General features: G+C 37.9%; 1 protein-coding gene across 3 annotated transcripts in view; it reads left to right on the top strand.

Moving 5' to 3' along the window:
* Positions 1–21,140, top strand: part of LOC120532784 (methylthioadenosine phosphorylase) — a 155,827-nt gene that overhangs the window by 114,942 nt on the left and 19,745 nt on the right. For 2 of the 3 annotated variants that reach the window (XM_039759161.1, XM_039759162.1), the window contains exons 5-6: positions 14,236–14,338; positions 19,353–19,592. In XM_039759161.1, coding sequence (XP_039615095.1) covers positions 14,236–14,338; positions 19,353–19,592 — 343 coding nt within the window. The remainder of the gene's footprint in view (positions 1–14,235; positions 14,339–19,352; positions 19,593–21,140) is intronic. The other variant, XM_039759163.1, reaches the window with a different exon arrangement.

The raw sequence follows: 21,140 nt of genomic DNA, 5'->3' as shown, positions 1-21,140 counted from the left end.
AATCGGGTAGCGGCGCGTACATACTCAGTGCATCCCCTCTCGGGAAGTGTGAAGTGGGAAGAGGTGAAGACTCTACAATTGCGCCACAGCGTGTGGCTTGTCTATGCGAGAGTATGTACTGTAGATCGGGGTATATACAGTGGAGGAAATAATTATTTGACCCCTCACTGATTTTGTAAGTTTGTCCAATGACAAAGAAATGAAAAGTCTCAGAACAGTATCATTTCAATGGTAGGTTTATTTCAACAGTGGCAGATTGCACATCAAAAGGAAAATCGAAAAAATAACTTTAAATAAAAGATAGAAATTGATTTGCATTTCATTGAGGGAAATAAGTTTTTGAACCCTCTAACAAAAAAAGACTTAATACTTAGTGGAAAAACCCTTGTTTGCAAGCACAGAGGTCAAACGTTTCTTGTAATTGATGACCAAGTTTGCGCACATTTTAGGAGGAATGTTGGTCCACTCCTCTTTGCAGATCATCTCTAAATCCCTAAGGTTTCGAGGCTGTCTCTGTGCTACTCTGAGCTTGAGCTCCCTCCATAGGTTTTCTATTGGATTAAGGTCCGGAGACTGACTAGGCCACTCCATGACCTTAATGTGCTTCTTCTTGAGCCACTCCTTTGTTGCCTTTGCTGTATGTTTTGGGTCATTGTAGTGCTGGAACACCCATCCACGACCCATTTTCAGTTTCCTGGCAGAGGGAAGGAGATTGTCGCTCAGGATTTCACGATACATGGCTCCGTCCATTTTCCGTTAATGCGATTAAGTTGTCCTGTGCCCTTAGCAGAAAAACACCCCCAAAGCAAAATGTTTCCACCCCCATGCTTGACGGTGGGGACGGTGTTTTGGGGTCATAGGCAGCATTTTCTTCCTCCAAACACAGCGAGTTGAGTTAATGCCAAAGAGCTCTATTTTGGTCTCATCAGACCACAGCACCTTCTCCCAGTCACTCTCTGAATCATTCAGGTGTTCATTGGCAAACTTCAGACGGGCCTGCACATGTGCCTTCTTGAGCAGGGGGACCTTGCGAGCCCTGCAGGATTTTAATCCATTGCGGTGTAATGTGTTTCCAATGGTTTTCTTGGTGACTGTGGTCCCTGCTAATTTGAGGTCATTAACTAACTCCTCCCGTGTAGTTCTAGGATTCTTTTCACCTTTCTCAGAACCATTGACACCCACGAGGTGAGATCTTGCGTGGAGCCCCAGAGCGAGGTCGATTGATGGTCATTTTGTGCTCCTTCCATTTTGAACAATCGCACCAACAGTTGTCACCTTCTCTCCCAGCTTCTTGCTAATGGTTTTGTAGCCCATTCCAGCCTTGTGCAGGTCTACAATTTTGTCTCTGACATCCTTGGACAGCTCTTTGGTCTTTCCCATGTTGTAGAGTGTGGAGTCTGCTTGATTGATTGATTCTGTGGACAGGTGTCTTTTATACAGGTGACTAGTTAAGACAGGTGTCCTTAATGAGGGTGACTAATTGAGTAGAAGTGTCTAACCACTCTGTGGGAGCCAGAACTCTTAATGGTTGGTAGGGGTTCAAAACTTATTTCCCTCAATGAAATGCAAATCAATTTCTATCTTTTATTTAAAGTTATTTTTTCGATTTTCCTTTTGATGTGCAATCTGCCACTGTTGAAATAAACCTACCATTGAAATGATACTGTTCTGAGACTTTTCATTTCTTTGTCATTGGACAAACTTACAAAATCAGTGAGGGGTCAAATAATTATTTCCTCCACTGTATATATATATATATATATATATATATATATATATATATGTATATATATATATATATATATATATATATATATATATATATATACCAGCTATGCAGTGGAGAAGTAGAAGTTATGAAAAGAAAAGGGAACATTTTAAAAATAACGTAACATGATTGTCAATATACAGTAATTGTTTTGTGAGTGTTATTGAATGTTGCTGTCATCAAGGATTTGATTATCATTATTTGTTTCAATCAGGGTCGTATTTGTACGATGTGTTGTGTTCAAGTTACATTCCGTGTTTGTCAATCGTTGTAAAGATAAGAGGTTTCATTCATCGATTAGTTTCTTACTGCATCAATAAACAGCTCTGGTGCATTTGTGTCTCCCATAAAAGTAGCTTCACTTGAAATCACTTTGTGATTTTGCACGGGTTAAAATGTATGTGTGTATGTATATGTATATATATATATATATATATATATATATATATATATATATATATATATATACTAATAAAAGGCAAAGCCCTCACTCACTCATCACTAATTCTCCAACTTCCGTGTGGGTGGAAGGCTGAAATTTGGCAGGTTCATTCCTTACAGCTTCCTTACAAAAGTTGGGCAGGTTTTATATCGAAATTCTACGCGTAATGGTCATAACTGGAAGCAGTTTTTCTCCATTTACTGTAATGGAGATGAGCTTCAACGCCGTGGGGCGGAGTTTAGTGTGACATCATCACGCCTCCACGTAATCACGCAGTACATAGAAAACCAGGAAGACCTCAAAAGCGCTGAAGAAAACATGCATTATATAATTGAGAAGGCAGCGAAACAATAAGAAGCGGCGAGTGACATATACAACCATATTCATGAGTTCTGCTACTTGGAAACAAAGCGATGTAAACCTACACTTTAAATTAAGTTCATAGACAGGCTGCGCTGGCGTTTGTAATTTAGTGCCTGCCCATATAAGGCCGTCCGTCAGCGGCAATCCAATAGCAAACTGCCACTAAATATTCACGGGTGAAGGACTGTGCTTATGGAGAGGAAGATGAGATGGTCAGGGTGGTGTTTGACACAAACTCAGCGAAACTGCGAGAGAAAGTTTTAAGTGCCAGGACTAAGGTAACATTAAATACAGCCATGGACATAGCGAGATGGCACCAGCACAGCTGGGAACCTTCGATGCATGTACACCGAGTGGCTCACGTGAACTGGCGCAGTGCACAGATAAAAGCAACAGTTCCAAAGAGCTGAACAAAACCGAATTACACAATTGAAAAGGCAGCAAAAAATATGAAGCGTCTGATACATACAAGCATATTCATAAATCCAACTACTGCGGAAACAAAGCACACGTTGGAAAAAGTCAATGCCCGCTAAAGGAAGACAGTGTAAAAAACCCGTGCATGCAGTGTGTCAGGTCTCAGATAAAGAAGAAGACGAGCTGTTTATTGATGCAGTAAGAAACGAATCGATGAATGAAACCTGTCATCTTTACAGCGATTGACAAACACGGAATGTAACTTGAACACAACACATCCTACAAATACGAACCTGATTGAAAGAAATAATGATAATCAAATCCTTGATGACAGCAACACTCAGTAACACTCACAAAACAAATACTGTATATTGACAGTCATGTTACGTTATTTTTAAAATGTTCCCTTTTCTTTTTCTAGCTTTTTTAACACACTACTTCTCCGCTGCGATACACGGGTATATATATATGTATATATATATATATATCCCGATCTACATACTGAATAATGGATACTTTATTAGCCATCAATGATTGTTTTGGTAAAGCCATACTCAGTGTATTCATTAGATGAGCGGTAAAAAGTAAGAGCGAGGGAGGATGACTTATTGAGGCATGCAGGCTGTAGTCTGCGTCAACTCTATCTGAATTGCGATCACATTTGAAAAATATATCTTTTCAAGTTCTATTTAGTCCATATGTGTCAAACTCAAGGGCGCGGGCCACATCCGCCCGGCGTGTAATTATATCCGCCCGAGATCATTTTATATACTGTATTATTGTTATTAAAGCCGGGTATATGAAGCGCTGGTAACACAATAAACTACAGATCCCATAATGCAGCGCTTCAGCTGCCTTGCGAACACTTACGCGTTAATCAAGTCTAGCTTATGATGCTGCAAGTTATTGCGAAGCTAGCTCACACGATGCTGAAGAGAAAAGTTGATTCTGAAAATAGAGCCTTTAAAACCGATGGGAGGCTGAGTATATGTTTACTGAACCCGTGTGTCTCATTTGTGGAGCTAATGTGGCTGTAATTACAGAATTTAATCTAAGACGGCACTATGAGACAAAACATCAGGGAGTTCTGTGTTGTGGAGATTCTCAGGATGGATTGCAGGTGCTCATCAGTGAGGCTGAAAGACCTGAATGCAATGCAGAAGATACAGAAAGCAGAAGAATTAAATAAGAATCTGACACTTCAGCGGACGTTTTACCCGTGCACAATCACAAAGTGATTTCAAGTGAAGTTGCTTTTATGGGAGACACAAATGCACCAGTGCAACTTTCCCTGTTGCCAAGTAATGTTAAACCAAGTCGTCACTACGGTGTTCCCAAATCGCACTTTGCTGATAAACCGGCGCACTGAGTTTGCACGGCGCTTTGGTGACTTTGAAGAACAAAAAGTCCGTCTACATGCGGCTCGAACCTTGTGCATGTTTGGTAGCACATATCTGTGTGAGAAGCTCTTCTCAGTGATAAAGACTAACAAAACAGCACACAGGAGTCGCCTCACTGATGAGCACCTGCAATCCATCCTGAGAATCTCCACAACACAGAACCTCACACCAAACAGAAACGAACCTGTTGCCAAAAATAGATGCCAGGCGTCCAGCTCTAAAATGACATATGAGCAAAGACAACTTAATGATTTGATTTGTTATTGCTGAAAGGAACACATTTTATTTATATTTCCAGGTTTTGTTATGCAGCATGTTCATATTTGAATTTGTATAATTTTGAAAGGATATATTTTTATGGAGAGCAAAATCTTTTGGGATATTTAAAATCTAAGTTTATTTTTTATATAAATTTACATAAGAGTAAAGAAATTTGAATGTTTGTTCTTTTAAGTTATTTAAGGTTTGAGTTGATTTATTCACGAATAATATTCCTGTCTGTTTTTACCATTCCTACCAAAGATATTTCTGTCGACTAAATAAAAATTCCTTCTATTTAAAATTTAAATAGAACTTGAACAAATCGATAGTTCATAATATCCACGCAGACTTGCACGTAAGAGCGGGAGTTATCCGTTTTAACAAGCAGCGTATTGCACTGATCGAAATAGCTGTGTGTGTATATATGTAGATATGTATGTATATGTATATATATGTTTATATGTGTGTGTGTGTGTGTGTATGTATATGTATGTGTATATATGTAGATATATATATATATGTGTGTATATGTATAGATATGTCTATATATATATATATGTGTATGTGTGTGTGTGTGTATATATATATATATATATATACATATATATATATATATATATATATATATATATATATATATATATATATATATATATGACAGCAACACTCATCACTCACAACAGTGACAAAACAATTACATTGACAATCATGTTACGTTATTTTCAAAATGTTTCCTTTTCTTTTCAATGCTTCTTTAACACACTACTTCTCAGCTGCGAAGCGCGGGTATTTTGCTAGTGTATATATATATATATATGTATATATGTATGTATGTATGTATGTATGTATATATGTATGTATGTATGTATGTATGTGTGTATATATATATATATATGTATATATGTATATATGTATATGTGTATATATGTGTATGTATGCCACATTAGCTCCACAAATGAGACACACGGGTTTACCGGCAATGTCAGTAAACATATACTCAGCCTTTCATCGGTTTTTAAAGGCTCTATGTCCAGAATCACCTTTTCTCTTTGGCATCGTGTGTGCTAAGTTCGCAATAACTTGCAGCATCATAAGCTAGACTAAAATTAACGCGGTAAGCGTTCGGCAAGCCAGCTGAAGCGCTGCATTATGGGATCTGTAGTTTATTGTGTTACCAGCGCTTCATATCCCCGGGCCATTAATAACAATAATATAGAAAATGATCTCGCTGGCCGGATATAATTACATGCCGGGCCAGATGTGGCCTGCGGGCCTTGAGTTTGACACATATGGACTAAATAGAACTTGAAAAGATATATTTTTCAAATGTGATCACGCAATTCAGATCGAGTTGACGCCGCACTACAGTACTTCGAGCCCGTGTGCTATTGTGGTTTTGCCTGCGTGCCTCAATAAGTTACCCTCCCCTCGCTCTTACTTTTTTACCGTTCATCTAATGAATACACTGAGTATGGCTTTACCAAAACATTAATTGATCGCGAATAAAGTATCCGTTATTCATAAAGCTTCAATTGGTGATCTGTCTTTCTGCGTTAACCACATATTTTTTCATACGTCTCAAACCAAGGGGATGCGAGGCTAAAATGAATCGGGAAGTGCGCGTAAATACTCCGTCACTCCCTTCTTGGGAATCGAACCTCGGACGCCGACGATAATGGTGAAACCTCTACTATTGCACCATGGCGTGTGGTTTGTCTATTTGAGCGTAACAGTGTAATTCGGTTTTTGTTCAGCACTCTTTGGCACTGTTGTTTTTTGTCTGCACACTGCATCAGTTCACGTGAGCCGCTGAATATAGCTTTATATGTCACTCGCTCGCTTCTAATTGTTTCGCTGCCTTCTTAATTATATAATGTATGTTTTCTTCAGCGGTTTTTGGAGGTCTTCCTGGTTTTCTATGTACTGCGTGATTACGTGGGAGGCGTGATGATGTCACACGAAACTCCGCCAAGGCTTTCGAGGTCAACTCCTTTACAGTATATGCAGAAAAATAGCTTCCAGTTATGACCATTACGCGTAGAATTTTGAAATGAAACCTGCCCAACTTTTGTAAGGAAGCTGTAAGGAATGAGCCTGCCAAATTTCAGCCTTCTACCTATACGGGAAGTTGGAGAATTAGTGATGAGTCAGTCAGTCAGTGAGGGCTTTGCCTTTTATTAGTATAGATATAACTGCAGAAACAAAAATCCGCCTTAACATGCGACATTGACACCTGTTTATTTTGACTACCTCCGTGGCGCAATAGAATCGGCTGCCAACTGGGAATCAAAAGGTCACAAGTTCAATCCTGCACCACTTTTGAGAAGTAAACTGCTCTTAGTCTTACTATTTTAGAATAAAAACATACATTTGATTTCAGTCTGTAACAGCCGGTGTAATTTATGATATTTGTTAAGGTTAGCTTTTTTTTTTTTAAGTCAGTTTTATCTCAGCTGTGTTCACGAGCCCAAACACACCCCACCCCCGCATCTGACCCTGCTGTTTTCACATAGACGCGCTATAACTGAGGTAAACTCGGCTCCCTTCTACATCGGAGCAAGAATGCACATACCATTGCTTGCATACAAACGTTTCAGCAGGCACTTTTCTGGGCATTACACACATTTTTGAGCAGGCCCTCTGCACACTAAATGTGACTTTAGGCTTTAGGAAGTAAGTAAATAAATAAAGTCATATAGTGTCATAAAATGATTTCTTCAAAACGTCACATTTGTCTCTTTCTTTTTATAAAATGTGCGTTGATCACCGCCAGCATGTTGTAGCACACAGCATCTGGCCACCTGCATGTTCTTGCGTGCACTGAATAAGAGACAAATATATAGTCTGACTGAGAGACTGAAAAAATTAAACATTTAGAAATGCCATACTTTTACAGCTGATCGGACGCTGTTCGTTTTCAAATAATATTGCATTTCTCTCTCTGCTGTGGTTTCTATTACACACCTAAAAGAAAGAGACAATATATGTGAAAACATCATCGCACAAATGCCAGATGCCGTGTGCTAAAACATGGTGACAGTGATCAACGCACATTTTAAAAAAAGAGACAAATATATGTGACGTTTTGAAGAAATCATTTTATGACACGATTTACCTTTATTTATTTACTTACTTCCTAAAGCCTAAAGTCCAAGTAGTGTGCAGAGGGCATGCTCAAAAATGTGTGTAATGCCACAAAAAGTGCCTGCTGACACTTTAGTATGCAAGCAATGGTATGTGCATTCTTGCTCCGATGTAGAAGGGAGCTGAGTTTACCTCTGTTACAGCGCGTCTATGTGAAAACAGCATTGTCAGATGCGGGGGTGGGGTGTGTTTGGGCTCGTGAACATGGCTGAGATAATAAAACTGACTAAAAAAAAAAAAAATAACCAAAGCTAACCTTTACAAGTATCATAAATTACACTGGCTGTTACAGACTGAAATAAAATGTATGTTTTTATTCTAAAATAGTAAGACTAAGAGCAGTTTACTTCTCAAAACGGAAGTGGTTCAGGATCGAACTCGCAACCTTTTGATTCCCAGTCAGCAGCTGATTCTATTACGCCATGCAGGCAGTCATAATGAATGGCTGTCAATGTCACATGTTAAGGCGGCTTTTTGTTTCTGCAGTTATATTTTTGAATAAAAGCTCAATTGTTGTGTTAGATTTGTACCTTTTGTGAAAGTGTTTCTTTTATTTGGACTTCAGACTTCATACATTATATAGTTTATGCCTACATTTTGTCATCTACTACTAGAATATAAAAACGTTTCTGTTTTAACAATGTGTTTACACAGATTACTGTAGAAATGGAACAGACATGAAATGCGTGTGTTCCAAACAACAATCTATTATTTCCACTCTAAAACTCCACTTCACTTCCTGAAAATCAATGAAGGCATGAGCTGGGAGAAGTTTGTGCACGTTCTAAGTTGGTGGGGGGATGGAATAGACGGCATCTTGCAGCCTGATTTTATCAGCACATTTAGATGACAAAAGACGCTGGTGGAGAGCTGTGAACGATTTTAAGAAGCAATTTAAGGTGGGACGGATTTACGAGTTTTTTCGTTAGCTCTGGTAATTCTAGTGTTAACCTGCAATTGCTGAGCGCTTTGAGTAGTAAGAAAAGCACTATATAAATGCAAAGAATTAGGAAGGATAGACGGAACAGAAAAGGAGATGGGGTTGCTGTTTTATGCCAAACAGAATTTAAATGTAAGTCCACTTCAGTTGGATGATGAGCCCCATCTTAGTGAGGACATGTGGCTTTGAATGGAAAATATTAGGGAAAGAGGTCTTATTTTAGGAGTATGTTTTAGACTACCCAATTCAGACAGTAATTTCAACACACGTCTTTTTAGTAATATCAAAGGCAAGTTTACAGGGAGATGATATTATAGTCATGGGGCACTTTAATTATCCAAATATTAACTGGAATAACCTTGCAGATGGAGGAGCACAAGACCAGGAGTTTTTTTTTTTTTTCAAGAAGTAATCAGTGATTGTTTTTTAACATAGTATGTTAAAGCACCGACACGGGGTGAAGCTTGCCTGGATTTAGTATTTTGTAATAATCAGGATAGAATTAAGGGTGTAGAGGTGATAAAACCGCTAGGGTCAAGTGACCATAATACAATACAATTCTCAGTATTTTGTAAGAATGCAGATGCAAAGACTAAAATTAAGTATGTTAAGTTGAACTTTGGTAGGGCAAATTTTGTCCAGATGAGACAAAGTATAAGTAGGATAGACTGGGATAAGCTTTTAAGTGTGGAGACAGTCGAGGAGCAGTGGAACAGATTAAAAAATGTTTAACATGTAATGCAGGACAGATACATATCTAAAATTGGAATTAATAGGACATTTTAAAAATCTCCACAGTGGATTAATAAAGATTTAAAAAAGGAAAAAGTGCTAAATAAGGCTAATTACTACAAAGTGAATCGTAGAGCATATGAGAACATGAGAGCAACCATTAAGAAGCATATCAGGGAGGCTAAAAGACAGTTGGAAGAAATACAACAAATAAGGCAAAAGAAGACCCTAAGAGATTCCTTCAGTATTTTAGTAGTAAAAGAACAGTCAAGGAGCAGGTCAAGTGCATCAGAAATAGTAAAGAGGAATTAATAGATAGTGAAAAACTTAATTTTTCTGAGTTGTTTACAAGTGAGCAAGTGAATAACCTCCCAGAGGTAATAGACTACTAAGGAGGTACTAAAGGATTTGGAAATTGTAGAGGGAGTACTGCTTAGATTAAATAGGCTGAAATCAAACAAGTCGCCAGAACCAGATCATATTTACCTTTGAGTTCTTAAGGAGGCTAGAGAGTTCATATATAAATCCTTGACACATTTTTAGGAAGTCACTGCATACTGGAGAGGTTCTGAAGGACTGGAAAATGGTAAATATCATCCCATTATATAAAAAGGGTGACCGGGCAGATCCAAGCCATTATAGGCCAGTAAACTTAACATGCATCACAGGAAAAATAATGGAAGGAAAAATAATGGAAGGAATTATTGGGGATAAGATTGATCAACTGACTTTTATTCTGAAAAGTCAGCATGGGTTCAGAAGACGGAGGTTGTGTTTTACTAACATGCTGGAATTCTATGAGGAGGCAACAAAAGGATATGATCAAAGTGGAGCATATGATATTATTTATCTTGACTTTCAGAAAGCATTTGATGAGGTGAATACAATTCAAAAAAATAAATAAATGAATAAATACAGACTAAATGCAAACACACATTAGTAGGTTTAGTTTTTCACCAGTTTGCAGACTCTCTTCACCTACCTACCTGTAGTTTACAAGGTTTATATCACCTAGTTATTAAATGACCTTTTTAAAGCAAAAGTGATTGGTCAGAAACAATATTCTGATCTTGTATGTTGACTGTCACTCTGTCGATCACTGACATTTTATTTTCAAAAAGAATTTTTCTCCTGTGTGAAGTAGCAGATGAATTATTGTCAACAAAAATGTTACCTGCTCATAATTTTTCTGTCCATATGGTAAAGGTTTTGTTGTTCAGCACATTCTGACTTCAGTCGTTTGAATTACATCTTGATATACAAGATGCGCAAAAAATGCAGCAGCTTATTATAATGGACATCAGACTCATATGCAGCCTGGAATTTGGCTTAGTGTGTGCTGTGGTACACCTTGTGCACAATTATTGGCAAGTGAGTATTTTGACCATATCATAATTTTCATGCATGTATTTCATCTCCAAGCTGTATAAACTTGAATGCTTATTTGATTTAAGCATATCAGAGTGATATGTATTTGTGTAATTAGGGAGGGTGTGGCCTAAGGAGACCAACAACCTATATCAAGGTTTGCATAATTATTAGGCAGCTTCTTTTCCCTAGGTAAAATGGGCCAAAAAAGAGATTTAACTGACTCTGAAAAGTCAAAAATTGTAAAAAGTCTTTCAGAGGGACGCAGCACTCTCCAAATTACTAAGATAATGGGGCGTGACCATAGAACCATCAAGCGTTTTGTTGCAAATAGTTAACAGGGTCGCAAGAAACGTGTTGAGAAAAAAAGACGCAAATTCACTGCGACAGATTTGATAAGAATCAAACGTGAAGCAACCACAAACCCGTTATCCTCTAGTGCTGTCATATTCCAGGACTGCAACCTACCTATAGTTCCTCGATGTACAAGGTGTTCAGTGCTCCGAGACATGACCAAGGTAAGGAAAGCTAAAACCCAACCACCACTGAACAAGACACATAAACTGAAACGTCAAGACTGGGCCAAGGAGTATCTGAAGACAGATTTTTCAAGGGTTTTATGGACTGATGAGATGAGAGTGACACTTGATGGACCAGATGGATGGGCCCGTGGCTAGATCAGTAACGGGCACAGAGCTCCACTTCAACTCAGATGCCAGCAAGGTGGAGGTGGGGTACTGGTATGGGCTGGTATTATTGCAGATGAGCTAGTTGGACCTTTTCGGGTTGAGGATGGACTCAAATTGAACTCCCAAACCTACTGCCAGTTTTTAGAAGACACTTTCTTCAAGCAGTGGTACAGGAAAAAGTCAGCATCTTTCAAGATGACCATGATTTTTATGCAGGACAATGCTCCATCATATCATCATATGCATCAAAGTACTCCAGTGCGTGGCTAGCCAGTAAAGGCCTTAAAGATGACTTGTGGGCTCTTCTTAAACAGCAGATTTACAGGGAAGGAAAACAGTACACCTCTCTGAACAGTGTCAGGGAGGCTGTGGTTGCTGCTGCACAAAAAAGTTGATCGGCAACAGATCAAGAAATTATCAGATTCTATGAATTGAAGGCTTATTGCTGTTATTGAAAAGAAGGGTGGCTATAGTGGTGACTGACTTTTTTTTATTTATTTATTTTTTCATGCCAGAAATGTTTATTTGGAAATTATGTGGTGTTTGTTTATTTTCATCTGTTAAATTGAGAAGAATAAACAAGAGAGATCAGGGAAATTAAAGTTTTTAATTCAGTTACATGATAATTCTGCACACTAATAGTTGCCTAATAATTGTGCACACACGTATATTCCCCTGATAATATTCACACTCAATTTCCTTTGCATAATTTTCAGGTTTCAGGTTTATTAACATTTTGGATTGACTGATGGCACTGTATTTGTTTCATATTAAAATTAATCTCAAAAATACATCTTGCCTAATAATTGTGCATACAGTGTATTAACTGCTGTGTACTTACATACTGTATCTTGGGCTTAGTGAAAATTACACTAACACACCATCATTTATGAACAGACTGCTATTCTGTAAGGGATTATCTATATCTAATACTTCTCTCTTCAGCCCCGGAGATCCAGCGATTGCCATCTTTGAAAGCTACCCAGCACAATCAAAGCAAAATCATCACCTTGTTATGCTTCACTAACACTTGAACCAGAATCTATCATGCTGTCACTATCAGCTCCTTAAGCACTGTCACTGTTATTACACAGTAAATCACATACTTTGTCGCATGCTTTATGCACCCGTTTTCAGCTGTCACTGCAAATGCTGAGTCAACACCCACCCTCCGTTGCCAGCTGCCGAACACTGGATGAAAATATGCGGGCAACTTGTGGTGGATGACTTTGTTTAAGAATATAAAGTTACAAAGTAAAAGAGATGACAACAGGAATATATATTAAAAAAATCATTCTTAATATAATTTGATTATTAGGGAAGGACTAGAATAGAAAATATCACTATATACAGATATGGTACTGTATATATCACACCCACAGACATCTTTACCATTACTAACAAAATTTCAAGATATCTGGACTCAATCAATTTGAAAGAAAGTGTGCTTTATTCCAGTGAGCTGTCTAGTACACCAAATTAGACTGAACATTAATTTATCAGAACAGTTTACATATGATGTTTATTTTTTGATATTTAAATATCTTTTTCAACAGATGTTCAATTGTTTACATGCTGATATTTACATAACATGTAAACAGATGGTCCATCCTCATATAAGCAGGGAAAGTGAATACTGTCAAGATGAGCATTCTTCCCAAGCTTATTTTTCTGTTTCAGAATATCCATATATATGCATTAACAGATTGTACTTTAAGAAACTAGACTTAATTGTAACATCATGTATCTAGAATTTAAGAAATCCACACATTCAAAAGGCAACTCTACAAAGACTTAAAGCAGAAGGTGGCGTTGTACAACCTAAATTTCAATTTTATTACTGTGTGCCAAATATATGTTATATATAGACCTTATAAAGGCCTGAAAATGGACACAAATTGATGAAAATGCATAAGCCTGGTCTGCAACAGAAATAAAATATTTGTGTACATCTTTATAAATCATGCTTTGTGCCATAGTAAGTACTAATTGTTGTCAATATAACAATAATCCAATTTTCCATCAATCACTCAGAATATTAAACCAATTCAGGATGCACTTCCAGGCAGAGAAGCTTTTATCTGTTTTACTTCTACATTATAATTTACCTTTTCCTACCCTCTCAAACCTACACAGTATTTAATGTCTGGAAATGTCTGGGATTAAAGCACTTACAGAATTGTACGTTGATAGTGTCTTTGCATCTTATAAACAATTATTCTTTAAATTTACATTTTCCTTCTTCATTGTTTTCTTCTTCTATTTCCGCCTGTGCTCTTGGCTTTCCTCTTTCTATCAGAAAGGGGATAATTCTGTTTTGTTGGTATTGTCTGTTTTAAATTGAGTGCCTAAAAAAATATATATATTAATTATGATCACTGTTTCCTGTCCTGTATTCTCTTGCGGGTCAATACACAGAACATTTGATAAAAATGACCCATTAACAACACCACTACACACATTTAAGTTTTCAGTAAACACTGATCCTAAGCAGATAAACACAGAAAACATTTTTAAAGGAGAAAAACGTTATGCCCTTTATGATGCCTTACCTGCAATTACTTTACAAACTTCTTTTTATAAACAGACTTTCAAATTTTATCCAAATTTATGCAGAGTGTACATGTTTCATTTTGTGTTCTAATTTTTTTATGCTGTTTGTGAAAATATTTTACTTTTACCTTTACTTTCTTTACCTTTTTATCTTGCAGAACAACTAAAAGACACCAGACATTTTACGATGGGAGCACTACCTGTCCACTTGGAGTCTGCCACATTCCAATGGCTGAGCCTTTCTGTAGCAAAACAAGGGAAGTAGGTATTGAAATTCAGAAACTGCTTCACTGAAGTTAACACTTTTACAATTTGCATTAATATTTATGATAACACTTGCATGCTTATTTTGGTTTACTAACGCCTTTAGTTGTGTTTAGTACTTTAAGGGTCCAATTTATCTGTACAGTCAAAGACCTTGTTCTATCAAATGGAATAACATTACATAATTTAGATGCAAAAAGTTTGAGTCTGTAATCCTCATTTGACATGCAAGTAACAATTTTACTAAGCAACAGATATATGAGATACAACTATTGATTTCATGCATGTGTCCCTCTAAACTGCACAATACTTTTACACCTAAAGTATTTAAAGCAAACAGCAAAAAGAGAGTACTGTCATAAAAGTATTCTGGATAAATCACTTACAATCTCTCCCAATAAAAGTTTAAAAGTAATTCAAAGCAGGTTCATTGCTAAGGTTAAAAAAAATACAATTGTGTCTCTGCTCAAGAATTTGCTCACCTTGTTGCTATTCTACCTGAAAGAGCAATGTTAGGAAGCAGACAGAGGTTGCTGGAATTTTAAGCAGCAAGTTTCACAACTCAGGTAATGGACATCTTTGTTTAACCAGAAACCAAACTGGTAGCTTCTTGCAAAGCAGTGGCTGTTTCTTTCATCTTACTGCTTGTGTCCACTGGTTACATGCCCCTTCCACTGAATAAATCTATGTCACAGCATCATTTGTCTCTTTTGAGGAATTCCCTTTAGGTCATCCACCATGAGACAACAGCTATGAGGATCAAACACGGGTCACTTTAATTGCAAGCAGCAAATTCTTGCACTTAGCTAAAGGGTTTAAGAACAAGTAAACCCAACAAACTTAATGAAGATATTTTTCTTTTTAGAATTTTTGACACATAGATCCCAAATAGGTCTGTTCTTCTGTAGTATGGCTGATGGAACCACATTTATCACAATGACGGTTGTAGTCCCTTTGTGCGCACATAATATAAATATATATAGGTTATACAAACAATGTGTTATGCACACAATGACAGTGTGCTTTGGTGCACATCAGGTAAGAGAAGAATGGGGAGGCAGACAGTCAGATTGGATTTTTAAATTACATCTTGACGTCTTTTGCAAGGGTTTTGTTTGTGTTTTGTAAGAAGACATTCTTGAACTTAAAGGTTGTTAGAATGTTCAGCTATTTGGTCTGTAATGAATTCATCATAGTTGTTGCCTTGCTGGTAGTGCTGTCAGTGTCATGGAAATGAAGAATTTTGAAACCAGTAAATCTACAGTCGCAGTTGATGAGGAAATGAAAAAATACTTTTAATGGCAAGTTCTACAAATTGGAATATCACCAGGTAGTGCAAAACATAGAAGATGATGTCAATAGAAGCACTGTCTTAACACCATTGTTACAAAAAAAGATGAGACACTGTACCAGGTACTGTATATTCAATGCACTTCCTCTTTATTAATGATGGAATTAGAGAAGGGCTATGTCAACATGCATGTTGTTATTGCCAACTGAAAAAAATGCTGGAAACGCAACATTTTGACTGTCTTTCAGTCTACTGTACCTTGGAACATTTTAAATTTAAATTTACAGTACAAAGCCGTTCAGCAGAAAGATACGCTGGTTAGATTACTGTGTACTGTGCTTACTGACAGGGTTACCAGTTCACAGTTCGCATTACAAATATTTTGATGAGAACAGACCATTCAACCTAAAAACCTTAGTTCTGTTTACATAATTTGTCTAAAATGACAAGTCAAATTTTGAAGGTTTCCAAAACATTATCTACTGCACATATGTGGCAACTTACTTCATGTGTCTGTGGTTCTCTGGGTGAAGAACAATTCATCTAATCTATTGTTAATAAGTTCCCATCAGTGTCCCCACATTTTTGTTGAACAATATATTGTAAAGTAACAGCAGTGATCCATCATACTAATTCCCATTCTGTTTTTAAACAATTCAGTCATATTGCCTTTTTATCTGTTTTCCTAAACTAAAAAGATTTAGTTCATTTTCCTCATATCTCATACCTTACAGTTTTAGAATTGGTACTCTTCTCTGTACTTCTGTGTTCAGTCTTGATTGTGGCTTTATAAGAATTTCAGATTCGGTTTCACAATTGTATACCCTAATCATAGGTAGCACCATTTTTGGAATTAAAATTTTTGTGGGACCACTCCAGAATTTTCCTTTTAATATGCAGGATTGTATAACATTGTTATTAAATTATTTAATATCTGTCCATCTTTTGCTAATGTCTAGCAAGAATTGCAAGTTTGTGCAGCATCTTTTTAACACAAAAAAATAAATTATTATATGATGCTTGTGCCTTGTATGTCTCATTTTGAGTTTTAACCAGTGTGATAGAAACCAGGGTGTCGGCGAGCCCCAGACCTCAACACAAACACACAGAGTCTCGTGTTTAAATAAGGATAATTTTTATTCACCACAGCACCTCCAAAAGTTAGATTGATACTTTATTAATCCCAAGGAGAAATTCACATGCTCCAGCAGCAGCATACTGATAAAAAAAACAATATTAAATTAAACAGTGATAAAAATGCAGGTATAACAGACATTAAATATGTAAAAATGTTAACGTTTACCCACCCCCTTCCAGGTGGAATTGAAGAATCGCATAGTGTGGGGGAGGAACAATCTCCTCTGTCTGTCAGTGGAGCAGGACAGTGACAGCAGTCTGTCGCTGAAGCTGCTCCTCTGTCTGGAGATACCATTTAGTGGATGCAGTGGATTCTCCATGATTGACAGGAGCCTGCTCAGCGCCCGTCACTCTGCCACAGATTTCAAACTCTCCAGCTCCGTGCCTACAATAGAGCCTGCCTTCCTCACCAGTTTGTTCAGACATGAGGCGTCCCTCTTCTTAATGCTGCCTCCCCAGCACACCACCACGTAGAAGAGGGCACTCGCCACAACCGTCTGATAGAACATCTGCAGCATCTTATTGCAGATGTTGAAAGATGCCAGCCTTCTAAGGAAGTATAGTCGAGACTGTCCTCTCTTGCACAGAGCATCAGTATTGGCAGTCCTGTCCAATTTATCATCCAGCTGCACTCCCAGGTGTTTATAGGTCTGCACCCTCTGCACACAGTCACCTCTGATGATCATGGGGTCCATGAGGGGCCTGGTCCTCCTAAAATCCATCACCAGCTCCTTGGTTTTGCGGGTGTTCAGTTCTAGGTGGTTTGAGTCGCACCATTTAACAAAGTCCTTGATTAGGTTCCTATACTCCTCCTCCTTCCCACTCCTGATGCAGCCCATGATAGCAGTGTCGTCGGCAAACTTTTGTTCGTGGCAGGACTCCGAGTTGTATTGGAAGTCCGATGTACTGTATATAGGCTGAACAGGACCGGAGAAAGTACAGTCCCCTGTGGCGCTACAGTGTTGCTGACCACAATGTCAGACCAGCAGTTGCTGAGATGCACATACTGTCTGTAAGACAGTCCACCAGGTATGAATTTACTCCCATCTCTGTAAGCTTGTCCCTAAGGAGCAGAGGTTGGATGGTGTTGAAAAACATAATTCTTACAGCACTACTGCCTCTGTCTAAGTGGGAGAGGGATCGGTGTAGCATATAGATGATGGCATCCTCCGCTCCCACCTTCTCTCAGTATGCGAACTGCAGAGGGTCGAGGGCATGGCGGACCAGTGGCCTCAGATGGTGAAGCAGCAGCCGCTTTATGGTCAGCAAAGTAGCACAAGCGGGCAGTCCTGAAGTGAGAGAGCAACGTGTGAGAGGTGCTCTTACTTTTATTTCATTTTACTCTGCAAGTAGTGTAACAAAAAGTTGTACGACTCAAATGCCTGAGCATCATTATAGGAAAGTTTTAACTCCCACTCATTTTTCATGTGAAACATATCAGTGGAAATTGAAATAAATGGTATGTTTCATGGTAACAGAACAAAATATCTCAATGCACAGTGTAGTAAATTCATGTTAGGTTGGGAGCATACAGTGACACAGCAGTAAAGAACATTAGAAAATACCAAGCCACTCACCACTATGACATTTACTGCAGTTCTGTTCATTCGATTATATAATGTTTTTCCTATTCATCTGTCTGTGTGAGTGTGTGAAAATGCATTTCCATCAGTGTTTGTCATAAACAGTGAATGACTCTATGTCCGGTATGACGATAACACTGCAGACCATTTTACTGTACATTATCCTCGGAAGGGCTGTGCCTTCAAGTCCCCTCTTTCATTCTTCACAGGAAGTCTGTGTTAACCTGACTGCTATTATCCAGATAGACATTTCCTTCCTTCCTCATACATGATCATTCCTTAAATGTACAGTAAACCAAAATCATAAGCGAGTAAAACTGCTAATGTCTTTTTACAGCATGCAACAGTAGCTCACAGTGCATTCACAAAGTATTCAGACCCATTCACTTTTATAGATTTCATTTTAAAATTTACCATTTTTAACCATCAATCTACACTCAATAACCTATACCTGTTTTCAGAAAACTTTGAAATTGAAGAAATCGAAACAAAAAACAGACATCAATAGCAAAGTAGCACAAGCACAGGTTTTCTCTCTTCCACAACCACTACTCCTCAATTCCTCTCACCACTGCACTGACCTCCGGTAGAGTGTTGCCTTCCTTCCTCCCTGCTCCGACTTACCTGGTTAAGGGAATGTGGTCCCTTTTATTGAAGACCCTGGAGTACTTTGGGTGCCAGGGCCACTGCCCAATGGAAGTACTTCCGGGGTCATATGGAAGTCCCATAAATTGTGGAGCGCAACTCCTTACAACACCCCCTTGCGGCACTCATGGTCCCCAGGACAACTGTGTTGCTGGACTACATCTACCAGCATTTCCCGCTGGTTCCCGAATGGGTGCTGTGATGGAGGGCAACTGCAAATATTGTTACTTATTTTGGCACACAGGAACAGCAGAGTCTATTAAGTAAGTATGTATTACTTAGATTATCATTATTATGATTTTTACAAGGATTTTGTTTACATTGCTCATAGCAAAATTTTCTTTTATATTCACAGGTTATTCTGGAAGTATCAAAAAATCTTGGAGTGAAGTATCATACAAAGGGTACCGTGATAACAATTGAGGGACCACGCTTTTCCTCAAAAGCAGAGTCTATGATGTTTCGCCAGTGGGGTGCAGATGTCATCAATATGACCACTGTTCCAGAAGTGGTTCTTGCAAAGGAAGCTGGTCTCTGCTATGCTAGTATTGCTATGGCAACTGACTACGATTGCTGGAAGGAACACGAAGATGCGGTTAGTGTTTTTTTTCTCCGACAATGTAAAGATGAGCAGGTCGGGTTAACTGACAATTCCAACTTAGCCTTATGTGATCAATTGGGTGCTTCTGCATGTGCATGTGCTCTGCAGTGAATTGGCACCCTTTTCAAGGAGATAACCAGACTAGAAAATGAATAAATGGGCATTTAACTTACTTGCTATTACTTGCATTATCTGTATTGTATCCAACCTAACTTGTATTACCATAGTCTGTGAGACTGAAGGACTGTGTTTCTGATGTGGATATCAGCAACACTAGGGCACCACAAGGAACAGACAGACCTGTCTTCTTTTCTCTTCACTCTGTACACCACAGACTATAAATATAACACCAAGTCAGGTCAATTTCAGAAATTCTCAGATGATTCTGCACTTACAGGGTGTATTGATAAAAGGGGTTGACACTGAGTATACCGTATGAGTCAGGTGGAGGACTTTGTTTCCTGGTCTAAAGAGAATTGCCTGCATCTTAATATAAGAAAAACCAAGGTCCACTCCTACTTTGGGGTTCACATTATTGGCAGGTTGGAATGGTCTCAGAACACAGAGGAACTATGTAAGAAATAGTAGACATGCTAACACTGAGTACTTTCTGCCAACAAATCTTTCAGCAAAAAACATTATTGTGGTGCCTTTATACCAACAGCAAATGCTTGCATCATGCCTGTGACTGTAACAACCAAGTCAGAATTTTTTTTTTTTCTTGCTTTTTATTCATTCTTGTGTGTATTCAGACCATTCTCTGTGTGTGTATACTGTATATATTTATTGTTTATCTTTGTGTTTATTTACGTATTTACCAATTTATTTAAAGAGTTTTTGTAAAAAGCAAAATTTCCTCTGGGACAAATGTTCTATTTATGTATTCCGCCCTCTGGAGTTATTTGCCCATTTTGCAGTTATGCATGAAGGCAGTACTGACTTTGACTTTGTTTTACTGGTACTTTATTAAAAAAAAAAAAAGAAAGGAATCTGGTTCTGTTACATTTTTTGGAACTTTTTTATTGACTTAGTACAAAAGTACTAGTTCTTGAGACATTCCTAGTTACTGCCCTTTCTGCCCCAAGTCATCTTTGGAAAGGTTTTATTGATGTTCCATTTTTTAAGAGTTACATTTACCACTTTGGAGGTAGTCCATCATTTTTCTTAAATATGCACATTTTATTCCCCTTAAGGAACTGCCTTCGGCCAAAGAATCAGCCAATCTGTTTGTAAAACATATTGTTTGTTTACATCGTTTTCATTATTCAATATTTTCTGACTATGAGCTGTAGTTTTTTCTGTTTTGGAGATTCTTCTGTGACCATCTGAGTCATACAGTTGATTTAACCTCTTTGTAAAAGCCAGTCTTAGAAAAACTAATGTTAATATTAAACTCGCAAGAATGCCTTCCTAATTTCAATGGAATATCAGTTTCTCATAGTTACTTAGTTTGATGTAGTCTTTTACCCTATGTAAGTTAAAATGAAATAGAACCTTCTTAGCTATATCTGTAAAATAGTGTTAATCAAGCTAGTTTGGAAA

The sequence above is a fragment of the Polypterus senegalus genome, chromosome 7 (assembly GCF_016835505.1).
Source record: "Polypterus senegalus isolate Bchr_013 chromosome 7, ASM1683550v1, whole genome shotgun sequence".
Classification (NCBI taxonomy): domain Eukaryota; kingdom Metazoa; phylum Chordata; class Cladistia; order Polypteriformes; family Polypteridae; genus Polypterus; species Polypterus senegalus.
Note: the sequence above shows the minus strand (reverse complement) of the source record. Positions and strands in the feature narration are given on the sequence as shown.